This window comes from Nothobranchius furzeri, chromosome 15 (genome assembly GCF_043380555.1).
Source record: "Nothobranchius furzeri strain GRZ-AD chromosome 15, NfurGRZ-RIMD1, whole genome shotgun sequence".
Classification (NCBI taxonomy): Eukaryota; Metazoa; Chordata; class Actinopteri; order Cyprinodontiformes; family Nothobranchiidae; genus Nothobranchius; species Nothobranchius furzeri.
Window position 1 is genome coordinate 44,700,112 of NC_091755.1, and position 18,051 is coordinate 44,718,162.

General features: G+C 46.6%; 3 protein-coding genes across 4 annotated transcripts; 1 reads left to right on the forward strand and 2 right to left on the reverse strand.

Moving 5' to 3' along the window:
- Positions 1–5,846: 5,846 nt before the first annotated feature.
- mrpl49 (mitochondrial ribosomal protein L49) lies at positions 5,847–6,498 on the forward strand. The gene has a single exon (XM_015968871.3). It carries the CDS (start codon positions 5,896–5,898, stop codon positions 6,409–6,411), a length of 516 nt encoding a protein of 171 aa, XP_015824357.1. The 5' UTR covers positions 5,847–5,895; the 3' UTR covers positions 6,412–6,498.
- Positions 6,499–6,814: 316 nt separating this feature from the next.
- Positions 6,815–13,083, reverse strand: haus7 (HAUS augmin-like complex, subunit 7). Of its 2 annotated transcripts, none has more exons than XM_015968869.3 (9): positions 12,929–13,083; positions 12,177–12,292; positions 12,037–12,101; positions 11,914–11,975; positions 11,629–11,819; positions 8,790–8,898; positions 7,630–7,842; positions 7,201–7,312; positions 6,815–7,137 (listed from the first exon to the last, which is right to left on the reverse strand). In XM_015968869.3, exons 1-9 carry the CDS (start codon positions 12,983–12,985, stop codon positions 7,070–7,072), a joined length of 993 nt encoding a protein of 330 aa, XP_015824355.1. In that variant the 5' UTR covers positions 12,986–13,083; the 3' UTR covers positions 6,815–7,069. The 2 variants fall into 2 exon arrangements, with proteins under 2 accessions (XP_015824355.1, XP_015824356.1); XM_015968870.3 differs by having other exon boundaries at positions 12,177–12,285; positions 12,929–13,022.
- Positions 13,084–16,604: 3,521 nt separating this feature from the next.
- LOC107391534 (tubulin alpha chain) lies at positions 16,605–16,985 on the reverse strand. Its single transcript, XM_015968867.3, has one exon. The coding sequence runs from the start codon at positions 16,983–16,985 to the stop codon at positions 16,620–16,622; it is 366 nt and encodes a 121-aa protein (XP_015824353.1). The 3' UTR covers positions 16,605–16,619.
- Between the last annotated feature and the right edge of the window lie 1,066 nt (positions 16,986–18,051).

The following is an 18,051-nucleotide window of genomic DNA, read 5'->3' on the forward strand; positions in this document are numbered from 1 at the left end:
CTGTAGGCATGTCTGTAATCTCCCGCATTATATTAAACTAGGGTGACCGTATGTCCGGTTTTCCCCGGACATGTCCACTTTTCACTCTCTGTCCGGGCGTCCGGACTGGGGGTCCGCGGTCGTATTGATGAAAATGTCCGGCTTTTCATCCAGGAGCAGGGATCGAATTATGGGGGAGCTGTATATCTTACACATCCAGGGGAGCCGGAAACAAGTTTTCTATCTATATTACATCATTTATGGACTCTTCTGAGCAGAGAGCACAGAGAGCGGCACAGCGCGTTCTTGCGCAGCGCTCCAGGCAGCTGCGTCCAGCGCACGGTCCATTCTCAAAGTGGCGCAACCAAAAAACTATAATTAGCACACGATCGTTCATGTCCGCACATATTCTCTATTTTCTGTCTTATTTGTGCCTGAAGCGCTCTGCTGCTGCGCAGCTCATCACCTGTGCTGCGCGGTGCTGCGGTGATTTCACCTCACTGACGCAGCATCGAAAGGCGCACTCCGCTTTGCGGTCAGGAGATCCATTTGATCTGCTCAAAAGTAACTGATGAGGTGAAAAAGTAAGAATCCAGGCAGCAGTTTTTTCTGGAGAGTTTAGAGGAGACGCAGGAAGATGAGAGACAGACAGGACAGGAAAATAGTTAAATAAAAACAAGAAAACAAAACTAAGTGTTGAAAAGTAAAATGTGGGTAGATTTATCTCCACTACACGTTTTTACCAGTAAAAAACAATAAGTTATACACATGTCATATTTACACATCTGATACAATTCAAATCACCTTCAAAACTCAGTCACACACCCAGGGCCGTTTCAAGACATTTTGGGGGCCAAGGCAAAATGACCCCCCCCCCCACCCACCCACCCCATAACTGGGCTCCCCAGAAGCCTCTGTGTAATTGTTACCCTCTCCAGTATTGTTAGTTATACAGTGTTTATAAAAGCTCCTCAGACATTACTGACATGCTCTAATATTATCAGATGAAAAACTAAATTATCAGACATGCTGTCTCATCTGCTGCTTTTATAAACTTGCAAAAAGTAACAAAACCATTTGAAAGCCACTATTTGTGGATTCTCTGAAAGTTTCCATGGAGTGTGGGACAACTTATTTTTTCATTGATCCTATCGTATAATCTCACAGCTGAAACAAGCATCCTTAATAATCTGTGCACAGGAAGCTTACCGATGCTGAAGTAAAACAAAAGGTATAATAATTTATTATTATTAAAACCTTGTTGCAGCACTAAAGCAGAAAAATGAGATTTTGCATTAAAAATGCTAAATATTTACATATGAGTTGTTTTAGAGCCCTTTTATTGGCAGAATCTGATATTAATTTAGTTCTTACAAAAAATGGGTCCCAACATGGTTTGTGTGGCGTTGCCATAGTGTGACGTCATAGGCACAGATCCCCTGTCCTCTTGTTTGGAAATGGAAATATGGTCACCCTACATTAAACAAACTGTCCACCCGGGCTTTTGCGCTGCACAGAGACGCTTCGCTGCCTATGACTGAACGTCAGTTAAGAGTCAGTCTCATGCAGACTGACCAATGAAGAGAGGGCCTCAAGTTAAGACCCTCTCCTCATTGGTCAGTCCACACGAGGTGGGTCAAAGGTTACTCTGATAGGGTTACGTGATGTCAGGCATTCAAGCATTGAGTATATTTACTGCATATTACAGTAAAATATTCTGTATGTGACCATATTATGGTGATCCTTGGGTCGTGATGATGGGGCCCTTTAATATTGTTGCCCAGGGCACAACGAAGTCTTAATCTGGCCCTGGATGCAGCTAAATGTGCAAAAATGAGCGCCTTTTTTTCTCAAACAAGCTCGCGGTCTTTAACTTCAAATGAAGATAAAACGGGTAAGGCAAGTCAAGATGTTAAACTTTACCGGCTGCAAATCACCATTCAAGTTAATTAAGCATCAATAATGAATTATATGGCATCATGACATAACGTTATGTAATATAATTTACAGTATGATGTGACTGACGCCACCAAACTGTCTTGTCAGAGTCAAACACAAGATCCTGTAGGCCTAATAAGCACCAGGCAGAAACCCACAATTCCAGAGCGGGCATGTACTGGTAGGATTACTTATTGAGTCAGTGAACTGAATATTATTGAAATTTATATGATGAAAACTATCCTGGCTCTATATGAAAGTGTTCTAAAATGCTAGATGATTCAGCATTGATCAGAAAGCATGTAAAAAAGGAAAATGAATGCTGAATTGTGACCATTTTCACACAATGTAGTGTCAGAAGAAGAGCCAGGAGCCAGCAGTGAGGGTATTGCTCCTGTTGGGATAGAAGGTGAGCCAACTCATGTGCAAACAAGCAAACATCAGTTTCATTATAATAATTTTAATGCCCAAATAATAGTAGTGACCTGATGTATTTCTGTTAGTAAATGCACAAAGCCCACAACAGATCGCTATTAGAATGAAAGTAAAATTAAATAAGCCTGCTTATTTTGCCATAGAAAATATTTTAATTGGTTACAAAGATGTGTTTTCCATATCAAATGTGCTAAAGCTTTACAGATGATTATTTTAATTGTGTGCAGGTGAGTCTAGGGAAACTGGAAAAAGTGTGAAAGGGAGTGCTGAGTCATTTCATTTTAAAGGTTTGAAAATCTCAGAACAGCTGTTTGAACAGAAGGTGGATTGTTATATTGTTAGAGAATGTGTTGTAAAGAACAATGTTGGAGATGTGCACTGATGTTCAAATAAACCTACATTGTAAAGCAACTCTTTCTTGCTTTACAAGAAAGAGTTGCTCTTTCTTGTAAAGCAACTCAACTCTTTCAACTCTTTCTTGCTTTACAATTACAAGGCTTTACCGAGTAGTGTGCTTTTGTAGACTATACATATAAAGTTCTAACTTGATTTTAATAATAATTCGTTAAGTGGGCCGGTCTGGGGTCTGAAACTCCAGGGCTGAAAATGTGTCCCACTCCGGCCCTGCACACACACACACACACACACACACACACACACATATATATATATGTGTGTGTGTGTGTGTGTGTGTGTGTGTGTGTGTGTGTGTGTGTGTATATATATATATATATATATATATATATATATATATATATATATATATATATATATATATATATATATATATATAGGGTTTGGTGAACTGAGTGCTTTAAGAGCTCAATATATATATATTACCTCTACATATGACCAATAAGCTGTGATACTCTTATCTAAATATAGAATATCACCCTGCTTGGTCTTTATTGTGCTTTAATCAGAAGATTCTAGGACTCTTTATTTATTAAGGGATTGTACACACTTTGTTTTGATGTAGAAAACAGTCAGGTTTATAAAAGTAAGAATTTATTTTACCAACAATTAAAACATGACAAATTAACTAAGCATTAATTGTGATGGATGGTCATAGCATAAAAGCTATGTGTGAATGCGATGTTAGTCAGAACTTCCGTATCTTGGAGAGCTGCGCTCTGGATGTAAAATAATTTGGTTTGCCTTAAGCTATGAGTTGATTATTATCAAAAACTACATCAGACGCTATCTGTCATGTCTACTTCACCTGTTCTCGGAGACCCTCTCGGTAGATCTGGAATGTCTAAGTCCTCGGACTTCCAGGCACCGAGGTCCGTAGAAGAAACTGCGGCCCCACTAAACCGGTCTTAGAGTTGTCTCCAGGTCATAACAGTCAGATGGTACTGTGCGTCTGATGGACTCTTAAAGACTCTAAGCAATCTCAGCTTGTTCTGTAGGAACCGTTTGCTTTATCAGCTTTGCAGGTGCAAAAAGGTTTTGACGACGTGTCAAAAGCTTTGGTGGTTAAAGAGGGTTTGCTGCAGGTGGCTGGCCTGAAGCTTTCTCTAGAACTGCTGAATCACCCGAGTGATCCAGTTTTAAGGAACTCATGTTATGATTGTGTAGCCAACCAGAGGTTGACAAGTTTGAGGGATATTACCAAGAATCTCAGAAACGCCTTCTTCAATACCGGAGGGAGGCTCTGATCTGGGGTAAAGGCTCTTTATGTGTCATAGACTTAACTTGTTCTTGTGTGAGTGCAATATGGTTATGACCTGGTCAAGTAAACATGCTGAAACATATTTCATTAATGAAACATATCATTATTTTATAATTATTATACGTAGCAATGAACAAATGTTCATTTAATGATTATTTAACTTTAGATGTGGAAGTTCATCTTTAATTTTAAAATCTTCTTTTCTTCTGTGAGCAAAGAGACGTAGACAGGAAGGGTATACTGTGAGGGACCTTGAGGAGCAAATGTTGTTATGACTTCGTTATCTCTGTCAGAGCTGCAGGCTCTGAGCTCCAGCTGGTGGGATGAAGGCAGGCTGATTTAAAGGGAACACGTGCAGTCTCGTGTCTCCTTTTTGACCAGATGTTGAACGGTCAAACAGTACCTAAAAACTGACCATTGTATATATATACATATATATGTATATATATATATATATATATATATATATATATATATATACATATATATATATATATATATATGTATATGTATATATATATATATATATATATATATATATATACATATACATATATATATATATATATATATATATATATATATATATATATATATGTATGTATATATATATATGTATATATCCGTTTTGATGGTTCAGGATGCGTGGACCTGTGTTAAAGTTCCACTTCCTGGTTGGAAGCCAGCCAAGGCGTTCTCCATGCAGTTTACGCATGATTTAAACACGAAACGGGAGACTGTGAAAAAAGCGAGACAGAGTGGTCACGCTACGGTCCACGCGGTGTTCTGACTGTCCGGGCTACTCGTCTATGTGCTACTTTGGGGAAATGCGCAGACCGACTACTACGTCACCGGTCGTTTACCTGAAGAGACGCTACCTCTGGAAGTTGTTATATTACTGCTTGTTGTATGTTTACCTGACAGTTAGCTTGTAAAATATCGTTGTTATACTGTAAAAAAATGTTTCCCATTGTTTACCTTCATTCATGGAATCATGACAAACACGGTCTTTTTCATAAATAAATCACAACAAACACTATATTTTACTAATAATTATGTATTTTTGAGTAACATCACCTAAAACAAAGTGTGCTTAATAAGCGTATTACTGTGCTGTAAAGAGCGAAACTGTCGTAACACTCTGGGGTAGGAATATTCGACGAGGAAATACAGATAGTCAGAACACCAGTACGCGTGCGGGGGGTGGGGGTTTGGAGGGGGCATTCAAGAGCTGCTTGGCCCAATCCTGGCGCCGGCCATGTTAAACAGTCTGGATGAACAGCAGCTGGACCCACCGTTGATCTCAACGCTCTAAGAACAAATCTAGTTTTTACTGGAGTCTAGCACACAAACACTTAGCTAAGTACCTATAAAAGTCATAAGGTAACTATCTTCGTGTTTTATGTGATTGGTTGACCGTGGTGGCCATCTGGAACTGAGCAGATTACAAAAATGAATTAGTTGTACATTTAGCTGCAAACTAAGGGTTTCGTGTGACGAATCAGGAGTTAACCATGTGCTCATGTGGCTCCACAATCTCAAACTCACCAGAGTTAGTTGTGATGTCTAAAATAAATAAATAAATAAAATAAACACAACTTGTGACTCCTGGTGCGATACCAATTCACGCCACAGGGTGGCAGCATCACTCCCGAATTTGAGCCTAGGCGGATAATTCCTAAAATAAAAAAAAATAGAGGATGATTCCTAAAATCTTATTAATTTTGCCAAAATCTGATCCAAAATATTTGTTTTCTCTTTAATCGTGTTTTTCAAATCTATCTAAAACCAGTGACGTTTACGTAACACTTCCTTTTCCGGTTTTACATAAACTCTGAGGAAGACCTTTTCCGGTTCAAATCTTCAAAATGTCGCCCTGCTTCGGCGTTCGGGCCGCGGTGCTCCGCGGGGCTCTACGCGGACCTGTTGTCCTCCACAGCCGGACACAAAGCGGCCATGCCGCCGCCGCCGGGCCCGGGCTGGCGTCCCACCCGGCCGTGGTGGAGTCCACGGAGGAGTACGCGTTCGTGGAGCGGCTCATTCCTCCATCTCGAGTTCCCGCTCCGCCTAAACACGCCGGAGCCGCCCCGTCCGGATGGATCCCTCCGGCCGAGTCTCCGCCGGATCTACCGTACATGATCCGCCGCTCCCGCATGCACAACATCCCGGTTTACACGGACCTGACTCACGGTAACCGCAAGATGACGCTGGTGCGGAAGGTGGAGGGGGACATATGGGCTCTGGAGAAGCACGTGAAGGAGTACCTGAAGGAGGTGACGGGGAAAGAGCTGCCCACGCAGGTCAACGAGGTCACCATGACGCTAAAGGTCAAAGGTCACTATGACCTGGAGCTGAAGGAGTGGCTGGCCAGCAGAGGCTTCTGACCGTGGAGCTGCATCAGCTTTTCTTGTGTAGAGACGGTCTGATAATGTTCATGTCGGCTGTTGCCTCATTAAACATGGCTGCTGTGACCCAGTGTGACGTGTGAGTGCTTCTGTAGGTCAACCGGTAAGGGGGGGGGGGGGGCAACTCATGCACTTGCACCCCTTTACCTCAGCAGACACCTGTGCTCTCCACAGGTGTCTGCTCAAACTCAGGTTACAGCAAAAATGACGTTAGTAACACCCACCAGTGTAATAACACATCCATAAACGGTGTAAAGTGTGTCGTTACTCCTGCAGGACGGGGGTGGGAGTCGGCCTGGCCCGCCAGACACGACCGGTTCCCCACAAGGTGGGGACCGCTGCTCCACCCGATCATTTCAGACCAAACTAAACGATGACGTGGCTTTTTCAAAGAACCGTGTTTTATTTAGATCTTATACCAACAGTTTTTATTTACTTCTATAAACAAGTATAAACAGTTTAGCACCAACAAGACGAGTCACAAAGACACGCTGACATGGTTCAAACACAAGAACTAAAACGAGTTCTGGATAAAAGTTCAGGAATCCAGAAGAACAGCCATCTGGCAGCCGAGCAAAAGCAGACGTCCGTCCCGGGCTTCAGTTCTGCGTCCGTCTGATCCGCTTGGCGACGAGGTTCAGGACCAGGAACCAAACTGGGAGAAGCTGTTTCCCACTCTCTGGGTGATTTCCTCCAGCTGATCGGCTGAAGGAGGAAAACAGGATGAAGAACGTGGAGGTGTGTGCATTTACGAGACCGTAGACGTACGTAGAGGGCGCTTCTCTCCTCGGCTCCAGTAGCGAGGTTGTGTCTGGAGCTGCTTCACCTCTTCACTCACAGCCGCTGAAGCTTCAGAGACTTCCAGAAGCATTTCCAGCTCCTGGATGGGGGGGTCAAAGGAGAAGAAAGCAGTTCAATGCTTTTCAGGTCAGACCTGAGCTCAAGTTGTATCCATGATGTCGCTGACATCATCACGTTCAAGTCGAATCCCAGGAAATGGCTGGAGAGGTTTCCGTGTTTTGGTCTTTTCTGACAGCTAACAGCATAAATTCCTCAGTGATGGGACTAGGAAACAGATGTTTAAACATCTGGACTCATCAGAACCCACCCTGGTTTTAACCTTCTGATGCAAAAGTCCGTCGCCGTGCCAACACGAAGGCTCAGGAACCAGCTACCGGGTCGGATTCGTTGGCTTACCGTGTTGCAGGCCTGCAGCTGCTGGTGGACTCTCTGGAAGACCTTGGCCTCGGTGGTGAAGCCGGGCGGCGTTCTGTTGCAGAAGGCTCTGAAATCCATCTCGTAAACATGGCTGAAGGTCGTCATCAGCTGCTGGAGGTCACACGCTGCCAAACGCAGCGAGCTCGGAGAGAAGACGGACGCCGTTTCCTCCTCGCTGCTCAGGAAATCACACTGAGAACAGAACAAAGCATCCAGTCAGCAGCGTGCTCGTGGGTCAGAGCCTCCCGCTGGGAGCGCCAGACCTTCTGGAGCAGCGTGATGTCCGGAGACGAACACCATCGGTTCCAACTTTATTTAAACACGATGGAATGAATCAAAATAAACAACCTTAAGCAGTCAGCCATGTTTCTGCTGTCAGGACTTTACCCACACACACACACACACACACACACACACACACACACACACACACACGTGAGACCAGGTGTACGGGTCACCTGCTTGTGTGTGATCAGATGTCTACAGGAGCTCTCTGAGCTGAAGAGGATGTGAGGTTCTGGACTCGGACGGGCTCATGGAGGCGTCGCCACACCGGAGACAGGAACCGGCGCTCTTCAGCCCCGGTTTCATCATCAGGAACTTTCTAAGAGACGCGTCTCTCTGAGAGACGGGGTTTGGAAACACTCGCTTCAGTGGGAGGAGCCTTCTGGTTCTGGTTCTGGTGACCGACGCGCTCCAAGCCCCTCTCCACACCTTCAGCTCGCTGTCCACCTGACGGACGCGCCGACAGCGAGCTGCGCTGGGCTCGGCGTCCAGCTCAGGTGTTCTGATGGGAAAACAACAGTCGGACCAGCCGGGCTACACCTTCTGGATCAGAACATTTTAATTATGTTCTGTTGAAAGGGAACTCTGGCATATCGGCCTCTCGGCTGCATCAGGGTGGGCCCAGGCCCGGTAGGCCCCGCCCACAACGCCGCGGCTGCTGAGGCTCCCAGTGTTGACTGAGGGAAACGGTGATGACGGCGCTCCGATGGGAGCAGGCTGCCGTTTGCTGCTGGGCAGGGTGGATCGTACGAACATCTCCCGTTTAAACCGTCTTATTTTATCCTCACGAGCAGAAAAACCTGTCAAAGACCACATCACCCCATGAAAGTGTTCCAGATGTTTCCACAGCAGACCTGCGACTGCAGCTCCTTCAGTTGTGTCCGAGTCGACTGTAGAAGAGCAGCAGCATCGGGAATCTCAGCTGGTGGTTGGCAGGACGCCTTCGTGCCCTTACGTAACGCCCTGAGAGACAAAAGACGATCATGGACTAGGGTTAGGCTCGGGTGGAACCGCCCACACACCAACGCTCCACAGTCTGGCTCCGCTTGCTGCCAACAGAGTACAGACATCCTCCTGCTGGGTTCCAGACAAGTCCAGACCTCGCTCCACCCTGACCCTGTGGCCGGATCGGACCGTCAGCCCCCCCGCTGACAGCCGTTGGTGCTCCATCCAACTTTATTTATAAAACACCTTTTAAAACAGCGCTGGAGCCGACCGAAGCGCTGAACCGCACAAACACCAGCAATAACACAGTCCCCACAGCACACAGTCCAGTAATATACTTAATGTAGCCTCATCCCACACAGGCGAGCACCAGGACCTCAGTAGTTTTGCACTTCAGTGCATTTTTGTTACAATTTTTATTTTCCGCCTAAAACTGTCAGTGGTGCGCCCTCTTCAGGTAAAAACTCTGCACTGCATTTCAATTTCAATCTGCCATCGCTATTGGCTAAGAGGTACCCTAGAACGTCAGCTGGTACCATATGATGTCACAATGTCGTTGTGAGCCTGTGTGTGTGTGTGTGTGTTTGTTAGAGGCTCCGCCCTCTCGGTCTGCTTAGCAACAGCATTTGTTGCATTTTCCAAACAGGAAGTGGGAGTTGAGTAATACTCTGGTAGGGGGTGACTTGCTCTTTAACTCCGACTTTAAGGAGCCACAGCTACAAATCTGAAGTTACTACTTTACACCAGAAGATGGTGGAGATGTCCATCTTCAGTAGTCTGAGCAACACTCTCGAGTTTTCAGAGCTTGAAAACAGCCTCCCGGCTAAAGGAGGCTCCCGGCTACAGGAGGAGGCTCCCGGCTACAGGAGGCTCCCGGCTACAGGAGGCTCCCGGCTACAGGAGGTTCCCGGCTACGGGAGGCTCCCGGCTACAGGAGGCTCCCGGCTACAGGAGGCTCCCGGCTACAGGAGGCTCCCGGTTACAGGAGGCTCCCGGCTACAGGAGGCTCCCGGCTACAGGAGGCTCCCGGCTACAGGAGGCTCCCGGCTACAGGAGGCTCCCGGCTACAGGAGGCTCCCGGCTACAGGAGGCTCCCGGCTACAGGAGGCTCCCGGCTACAGGAGGCTCCCGGCTACAGGAGGCTCCCGGCTACAGGAGGCTCCCGGTTACAGGAGGCTCCCGGCTACAGGAGGCTCCCGGCTACAGGAGGCTCCCGGCTACAGGAGGTTCCCGGCTACAGGAGGTTCCCGGCTACAGGAGGTTCCCGGCTACGGGAGGCTCCCGGCTACGGGAAGCTCCCAGCTGCGGGAGGCTCCCAGCTACGGGAGGCTCCCAGCTACGGGAGGCTCCCGGCTACGGGAAGCTCCCAGCTACGGGAGGCTCCCGGCTACGGGAGGCTCCCGGCTACGGGAAGCTCCCGGCTACGGGAGGCTCCCAGCTACGGGAGGCTCCCGGCTACGGGAAGCTCCCAGCTACGGGAGGCTCCCGGCTACGGGAAGCTCCCAGCTGCGGGAGGCTCCCAGCTACGGGAGGCTCCCAGCTACGGGAGGCTCCCAGCTACGGGAAGCTCCCAGCTACGGGAGGCTCCCAGCTACGGGAGGCTCCCGGCTACGGGAGAGGACGAGAGGAGGAACAAACGAATAGCAGCCAAAATTAGAGAGAGAAACGTACAAATGCTGACAGGTCTGGTCGTTGTTGACTGTCTGGTGACTAACGACTGATTCAGAAGAAGAATATTGTCTCTGATGAAGATGTTCACTCATCCAGTCAGAAAGAGTGGTGCTGCTACGCGGAGCAACAGAGTCGGTCTCACGTGAAGAAAGCAAGGCTAGTGGAGCGGAAACGTTCCACACACCAATTCTGAAGCTTTCCCGCCGTGTTCGGGACAAGGTGGATGTAGACAGGAGAGTAAAACCCAGCTAATGATGACATAGCCATAAAACGGCGGATGTGTTAAGTATGGAAGTCAGAGTAGCACGTATGTCCCACCTGTCCCAGCCGTCCTGGAGCGCATGACCCGGACCTGCCTGCAGCGTTTGTACTAACAGGTCACAAGTTAACTCAAGTTGTTGAGAAGCGATCACCTGGTCGTTATTACTAAATGGCTCAGAGCGGATCACACTTCAGACTAGATGCTAATGAGGGTATATCAGAGCATCCTGACGCAACAAGCTAAACTTTAATGAGTGACTGGATTAGTCGACTACTAAAACAGCCGTCTGTGGCAGCGCTAGTTCTAGCGCCCTAGGTTTGTGTTCCAGTAGCAGTCCAGGTGTGGCAGGTGGAGAGAAGAGGGCCCGGGCGGGATTCGATCCCCAGACTCCCGGGTGAGAGTCACGCGTGCTAACCAGTCAGCCAAAGGGACATCCCCTTGGCCAAGTAGCCAGGGCGCATGATCAATCGAGACACAGTGACAGGACGCTCACACGGCCACACATGGATGCAGTTATTGACTCTTCTTACTTCCTCTGGTGGCCGTCCTGAATCTGGCTGCTAATCCTGCCTGACAGCATGTTTGTGAAAGCACAGTTCTGAGACTAGGACTGGGCCATGCGGCCATTTTAAACTGCCAACATTTCATTCATTTGTAGCAGAGTGGTAGGTGGTAATACACTACACCACTACATAGTCATGCAATTAAGCTAACAGCTAAAAAAGACGAGATCGCTGACCGGATATATCGGATCAAATCAAACAATCGATTCTAATTCTTGAGAATCAAATTTGAAGCTCTAGATCTATACGTACTTGATGTGCACAGGCCAGGGGTCGAGGGTTGGTTGGAGCATCTGTGTGAGGTTCGCTAGGTTATCTTTAGCAAACAGCTGACTTAGCAGCAACTCTCCGTCAGTCCGGCGCTCAGCGGAGTTTTTACAGCCAGGGACGAGAATCAAGAGCTGCTCCAGGAAGCGAAGCTGTCGGCGGGGACTGGCTTTACCCTTGAAGAGAAACCCCCCCACACAGAAGGCCGCTTTTTCATTAGAGCCATCTTTAACTGAAAACACGTTCCGGTAGGTTTCAGCGAGCCCTCACCCTGATCAGGTCCAGGTCGTCTGCTTGGATCAGCATCAGCTCGTGGCCAAACGCGGCCATTTCTGCTCAGGAGGAAAAAAGATTCATTCATGAGCTCAAAGAAAGGAAAAGTGATTCTCTCACCTTTGGTCAAAGCGTGCGGATCATGGGACCTCGCTGCTTTTGAGTTGGCAACGTTTGGATCGATCCTGTAAAGCGGTGCATGAAGAGACGAGTGATGAAGTCATTTGTTTGTAATGAATGAGAGAGACAGGTGAGGGTACCTGCTGCAGATCCAGGCCAGGATGTCGGTGCGGAGCTCAGAGGGAGAGCACAGCAGCTCCAGCATGCTGTCGTCTTCCTTCAAGTACAAACCCTGCACCAAAGGACAAGCTGCAGCCTCCGGGACAAAACGGTCAGTTAGACCCCTGATTCACCTTAAATATGTTCATGTGAGGAATTTCTTCTGATTAAAACTTTATTTACTAAGAGCAAAACCACAGGAATGTCATCATTTATAAGTGCTGGGACCGACCCAACAATCATTTCACATCATTCATTCACTCACGATAAAACTCCTCCAATATAAACGTGTTTAAATGAGAACATCTCCATGTGCAGACTTACAGAAACATCAGAAACGCCCAAAATACACCACCAACACGGAAATGGTGTTTAAACAGATGCAAGGAGGAAAAACTGAAATAAAAATTTTATTAACTAACAGAATAGGATCATTAAAATAATAAACTAGACAAACACGTTTAGTGTGAAAGTAAACATGACGAACTTTGGCTAGCTTCTGTCCTCTAAAGGTCAGACAGGATGATTTATGAACTATGAAGGTTTGAAAACGACGAACGTGTCCAGAAGTATGTATAATAAACATTTAACGTTTATGTTTCGTGTTTCAGATAAACTCACGAGCCCAGAACTTTGGTTCGGACGCAGGACTGGACCGGGTGCGACAAAAGAAATTAACAACAACTAAACATGTTCCTGTTTACAAGCGCGAAACGACTTTTAACTAAATTACCTGCAGCGAATCATAAAGTTGACGTGCGACTTGTTCTTCTGTCAAAGGGCCCGCCATTTTCCAAACGGCGTTCTTCTTCTTCGCTGCTTGTCACAGGGCGTCCGCGCCCCCTGGTGGATTTACACCCTCACTGCAGCATAGCTATCGAGCTAGCTATGTGATAGCTATGTAGCTAGCTCGATAGCTATGTAGCTAGCTCGATAAATAGATGAGCAATGAATTCTGAGGAGAACACAGAACATAAAGAGAAGGAAGCTAGCACTTCACAGAGTTTGGGGGTCAGCATTCATGAGTCTGTGGGGTAAAAGGTCTGGGCATCAAGGTTGACATAGGGGAAAAGATTCAGTGCATGATTTCTAGTCTCTTATATTTAATGTTTTCCTGCAGCAGGGCCTGTGGACTTCCTTTAGTGGTGCTATGGCGCCACCACAGAAATGCATTCTCTCTCTAAACGAGCAAGGCAGGCAGGAGGAGAGGAGAAAATAAGAGGCGAGTTTTCTGCCAGCTTGCATGTTCTCACAATGATGACAGCACGCATCATCTGGCCAACCAGGTCAGATGTGGAAGAAATGGCATCCAAACTGAAATGTAGAACGGAGCAAGACCAGAGGAGGAGTTTGTTGTTGGAACAAAAAAAAATACAAAACCATAACATCCCAGCTGCTGTTCATGAGACAGAAGAGAGAATACTGGATGTGGACTGGAGATGGAATTTTACAGCAGCCCTCATTGTTATTCATTCAGTTCAGTTTATTTATGTAGCACCAAGTCACAACAAGTCGTCTCAAGGCTCAAAGTAAACATTCCAATACAGGTCAGGTCATGAAGCCACTCAGTAAAAAGTTTACTGTATAAGGAGCCCAGCACGCATAGATGGACCATACGTCCTCCTTTCCCCGGACATGTCCATTTTTCACTCTGTCCGGGGGGGGGGGGTCCTACATTGATCATAATGTCCGGTTTATCGTCCAGGAGCAGGGATCGAGTTATGGGGGGTAGATATCTTTCAGGGAAATATCCAGTTTCTGCCTATATTACAATATTTATGGACTCTCAGCGCAGCGGGGTTCTGTTGAGCCGAGAGGACGCAGAGCGCTGATCGTTGGTGCGCCCGCTGCGTCCGGCGCACGATGCATTCTCAAGGTGGATCAACAAAACATTATTAACACGTGATCGTTCATATCGGTTTACATCATCAGGTACTCTGTTACTCGTTCCTGACACGCTCCGCTCATCGTGTGCTGCGGTGATGTCACCTCACTGACGCAGCATCGAAACGCGCTCTCCGCCTTGCGGTCAGGAGATCTTTGATCTGCTCAGAAGTAACTGATGAGGTGAGAAAGTATGAATCCAAGCAGCAGTTTTTCTGGAGAGTTTAGAGGAGATGCAGGAAGATGAGAGACAGACAGGACAGGAAATAGTTCAATAAAAACAGGAAAACAAAGTCAAATGTAGGTAGATTTATCTCCACTACCCGTTTTTACCTGTATAAAACAATAAGTTATACACATGTCATATTTATACATCTGATACAATTCAGATCACCTTCAGCACCCGGTCACACACCCAGGGCCGTTTCAAGGCATTCTAGGGGCCAAGGCAAACAGACCCCCCCCCCCCCCAATAACTGGGCTCCCCAGAAGCCTCTGTGTAATTCCTACCCTGTCCAGGAGTGTTAGTTATACAGTTTTTATAAAAACACCTCAGACATCACTGACATGTTCTAATGTTGTTGGACGAAAAACAGAATTGTCAGACACGCCGTCTCATCCGCTTCATTTCTAAACTCAAACATCTGTCAGTAACCAAACCGTCTGAAAGCCTATTTGTGGATTCTCTGAAAGTTTCCATGGAGTTTGTGACAAACTTTATTAATCATTGATCCTATCATCTAATCTCACGGCTGAAACAAGCATCCTTAATAATCTGTGCACAGGAAGCGTACCGATGCTGTAGTAAAACTAAAGGTATAATCATTTATTATTGATCAAACCTTGTTGCAGCACTAAAGCAGCAGAAAAAGAGATTTTGTAATAAATATGCTAAATATTCACATATGAATAGTTTTAGAGCCCTGTTGTTGGCAGAATCTGATATTAATTTAGCTCTTCACCTGGGGACAACATGGTCCCAGCGTGGTTTGTGTGGTGTTGCCATAGAGTGATGTAGGGCTGGGCAGTAAATCGAAAATTGATCGTTATCAAGATTTCTGACTCTTATCGAGATAATTTTTCCCGTGTCAATAAATGTGATAATGAAAATGAAAAGATGTGTGCAGGTTGGCAACGTTCATGTCCCTTTAAGAAGCTGAACCACTGAGTCGTAAACATGTGACTCAACATGACACACGTGACAGCCCCATCTAGTGGACAACTTGTGTTACTGCGCATACCTGTAGTTATCGTCCACTTATCGTTATCGAGGTGAAATCCTCAATATAAGCTGATGTTGATTTTAGGCCGTGTCGCCCAGCCCTGGTGTGACGTCATCGGTAGGCACAGATCTCCTGTCCTCTCTTTTGGAAATGGAAATATGGTCACCCTAAGGTCGCATCGAGTCACTGACTAGTGTCAGAGTCTTTACAGCGATCCTCATACATACATAATGGCTTCTGTCTATTTAGTGAGCGAGAGAAAGAGAGAGAGAGATGATTTCATTTTGTGTTATAACCATATCATTAGCTGTAATCATATCTACGTTAGTTTTGTTGCGTCATTTCCCATTTAGACCAGAATAATCCTAATCTGCTAGTCTGATGGGTTTGCAGTTCCAGCTGCGTCTGCCGAGCGAAGCTTCTCAACCTGAGGCTCATCTAGAACACCTGAGCATCCTGGCTCTCATCAGCTCAGCTCAGAAGTAACACAGCATCAGACGACCTCATAGATGACTTTGCATTAAAGGAGAGGCAATGCTAGAGGCTGCTCGTTTAATCTAATCCCCAAGGATTAAGTTATTTTGCAATGGAGAGGGCCTCAACCCCCCAGATTGTTTTGGAAGGGGAGTACCGACACTTATGTTTTTCCACTTCAAGCACCGGTGCTGGTGAACCAAGAATCCTGGACCATCCTACCAACCCCCACCAGAACAGATGCACCCCAGTCTAATCTAAAGGTCTGGAAGACCCAACCCTTCAGAGCATCTCCAGACCGGCACCTTCCATCCTTCCCTTCTGCACGTCCTGTGCTTGAACTGATTTCTACACCCCCTCTGAGCCGTGCTCTTTCCCGTGGTTTGTCGTTTGCCTTGAGGCTAGCTGCCTCATTACATTTTCATTTGTGAGAAACTTTGGGGGAAAAGCATCTGCCAGACACACGAGTCATTTACACATCAAGTACTCAGCGGAAGAAGTCATTTCTTCTCAGGCTTCACGTTGGATGTAGGTCAGGGTGAGAAGCCCTGATCTGATACTTGATCTGCTTCCAGAGCCTTTGAGCCCTAGGTTAAATCTGCTCAGTAGCGGCCAAACCAGATCATCTGGAAGGTTTTGGTGGGAACAGAGTGCAGAAAACTTCTGGTCTGAAACTCCTCCATCAGCTGCTCTACAGGTTGGAACCTGAAACCTTTAGAGCTGGTCGTTTAGCTCTGCCTGCTTCCAGTTATGAGGAGCTAACATGTTCATTTCAGCTTCATCGAGAACAGACAACAAGATTAAAACAGAATAAATGCAAAAAACTTCATTAGAACAATGTCATCAACATTTTTCCTCTCCCAAGCTGTCGGTTCCCACCTCCTCATAATCCTTCTCCAGGGCGGCCATGTCCTCCCTGGCCTCGGAGAACTCCCCCTCCTCCATTCCCTCACCCACATACCAGTGGACAAAGGCTCGCTTGGCGTACATCAGATCGAACTTGTGGTCCAGCCGAGCCCAGGCCTCTGCGATGGCGGTGGTGTTGCTCAGCATGCACACAGCCCTCTGGACCTTGGCCAGGTCTCCACCAGGAACCACGGTGGGCGGCTGGTAATTGATGCCCACCTTGAAGCCAGTGGGACACCAGTCCACAAACTGGATGCTGCGTTTGGTTTTGATGGCGGCGATGGCCATCAGGTTGAATGCCATGCTCCAGACAGAGGGTTACCTGGACACCATCCTGACCGACGTGCACTGAGATAAACTCATGCTGGGTCGGGGGAGGGGGGGTACTTTAGCTGGTACTTGTGTCGCCCATTTTCCGATGACCTCTGAGGGCCATAAATCACATGTCTGCCTTCTCTTCACTTGCAGAATACAAAGAAAGAGGCTTTTGTGAACGAAACTCATGACTACGTTCACCTGATGCATCACATTAAACTCTGAACAGAAGAAATCTTTCAAAATAAAAGTAGCTTTTTGTTCTCTCAGAAGAAGCTTCAGTGTGTTTGCTAACCCTGCAGGAGAAAGCCACGGAACGTCCTCTCTCCTGACATGAACTCTCTTTTACCAAGAATGTGCTACTACTAGTTTATCTGTGGGAATAGTCATAGATTCACTCAGATAAAGACAGGTTATAAAGGTTATTTTGTTAAGAAATAATAAACTACTTGTGTGTGTGTGTGTGTGTGTGTGTGTGTGTGTGTGTGTGGTCTTCTGCTAGGTTAAAAGAGCAGCTTGTTGATTAGTGAGAGCGCCGCTGCCACCTAGGGACTGGGGGTGGTTTAGACTTCCATTAATTGGTACTACTTGGTACTAATTGGTACTACTTGGTACTAATTGGTACTGCTGTAAAGACTCTGACACTAGTCAGGGACTCGATGCGACCTGCCGGGTTCCTTACAGGAAACTGTTGACTGACTGGAGTGTTTACTGTGTGAAGGTCCTTGAGACAACTCTGGTCCTGATTTGGAGCTTTAGAAATAAACTGAACTGGATTTTTGACCAAATAGATTTTCTAGCATTTAGAATTAAATAAAGATCTGATGAGTTCACTTTCCTGCTCATTTTTATTAATCTCACAAAAAATGATCAATTCCTACCATGTTTGCCAAGGTTGAGTGGTTTAGCTGCTGGAGGGAAGAGAAGGTCACTGTCATGTTCCGTGTCCCCACTCCAGGTTCCCCCCTTGTGTCCCCTTGTGTTCTCCAGCCCCCTCTAGGCTTCCCTCATGTTTCCTCCTGGCCACTCCCGTGTAGTTCCTATTTGTTTGTAT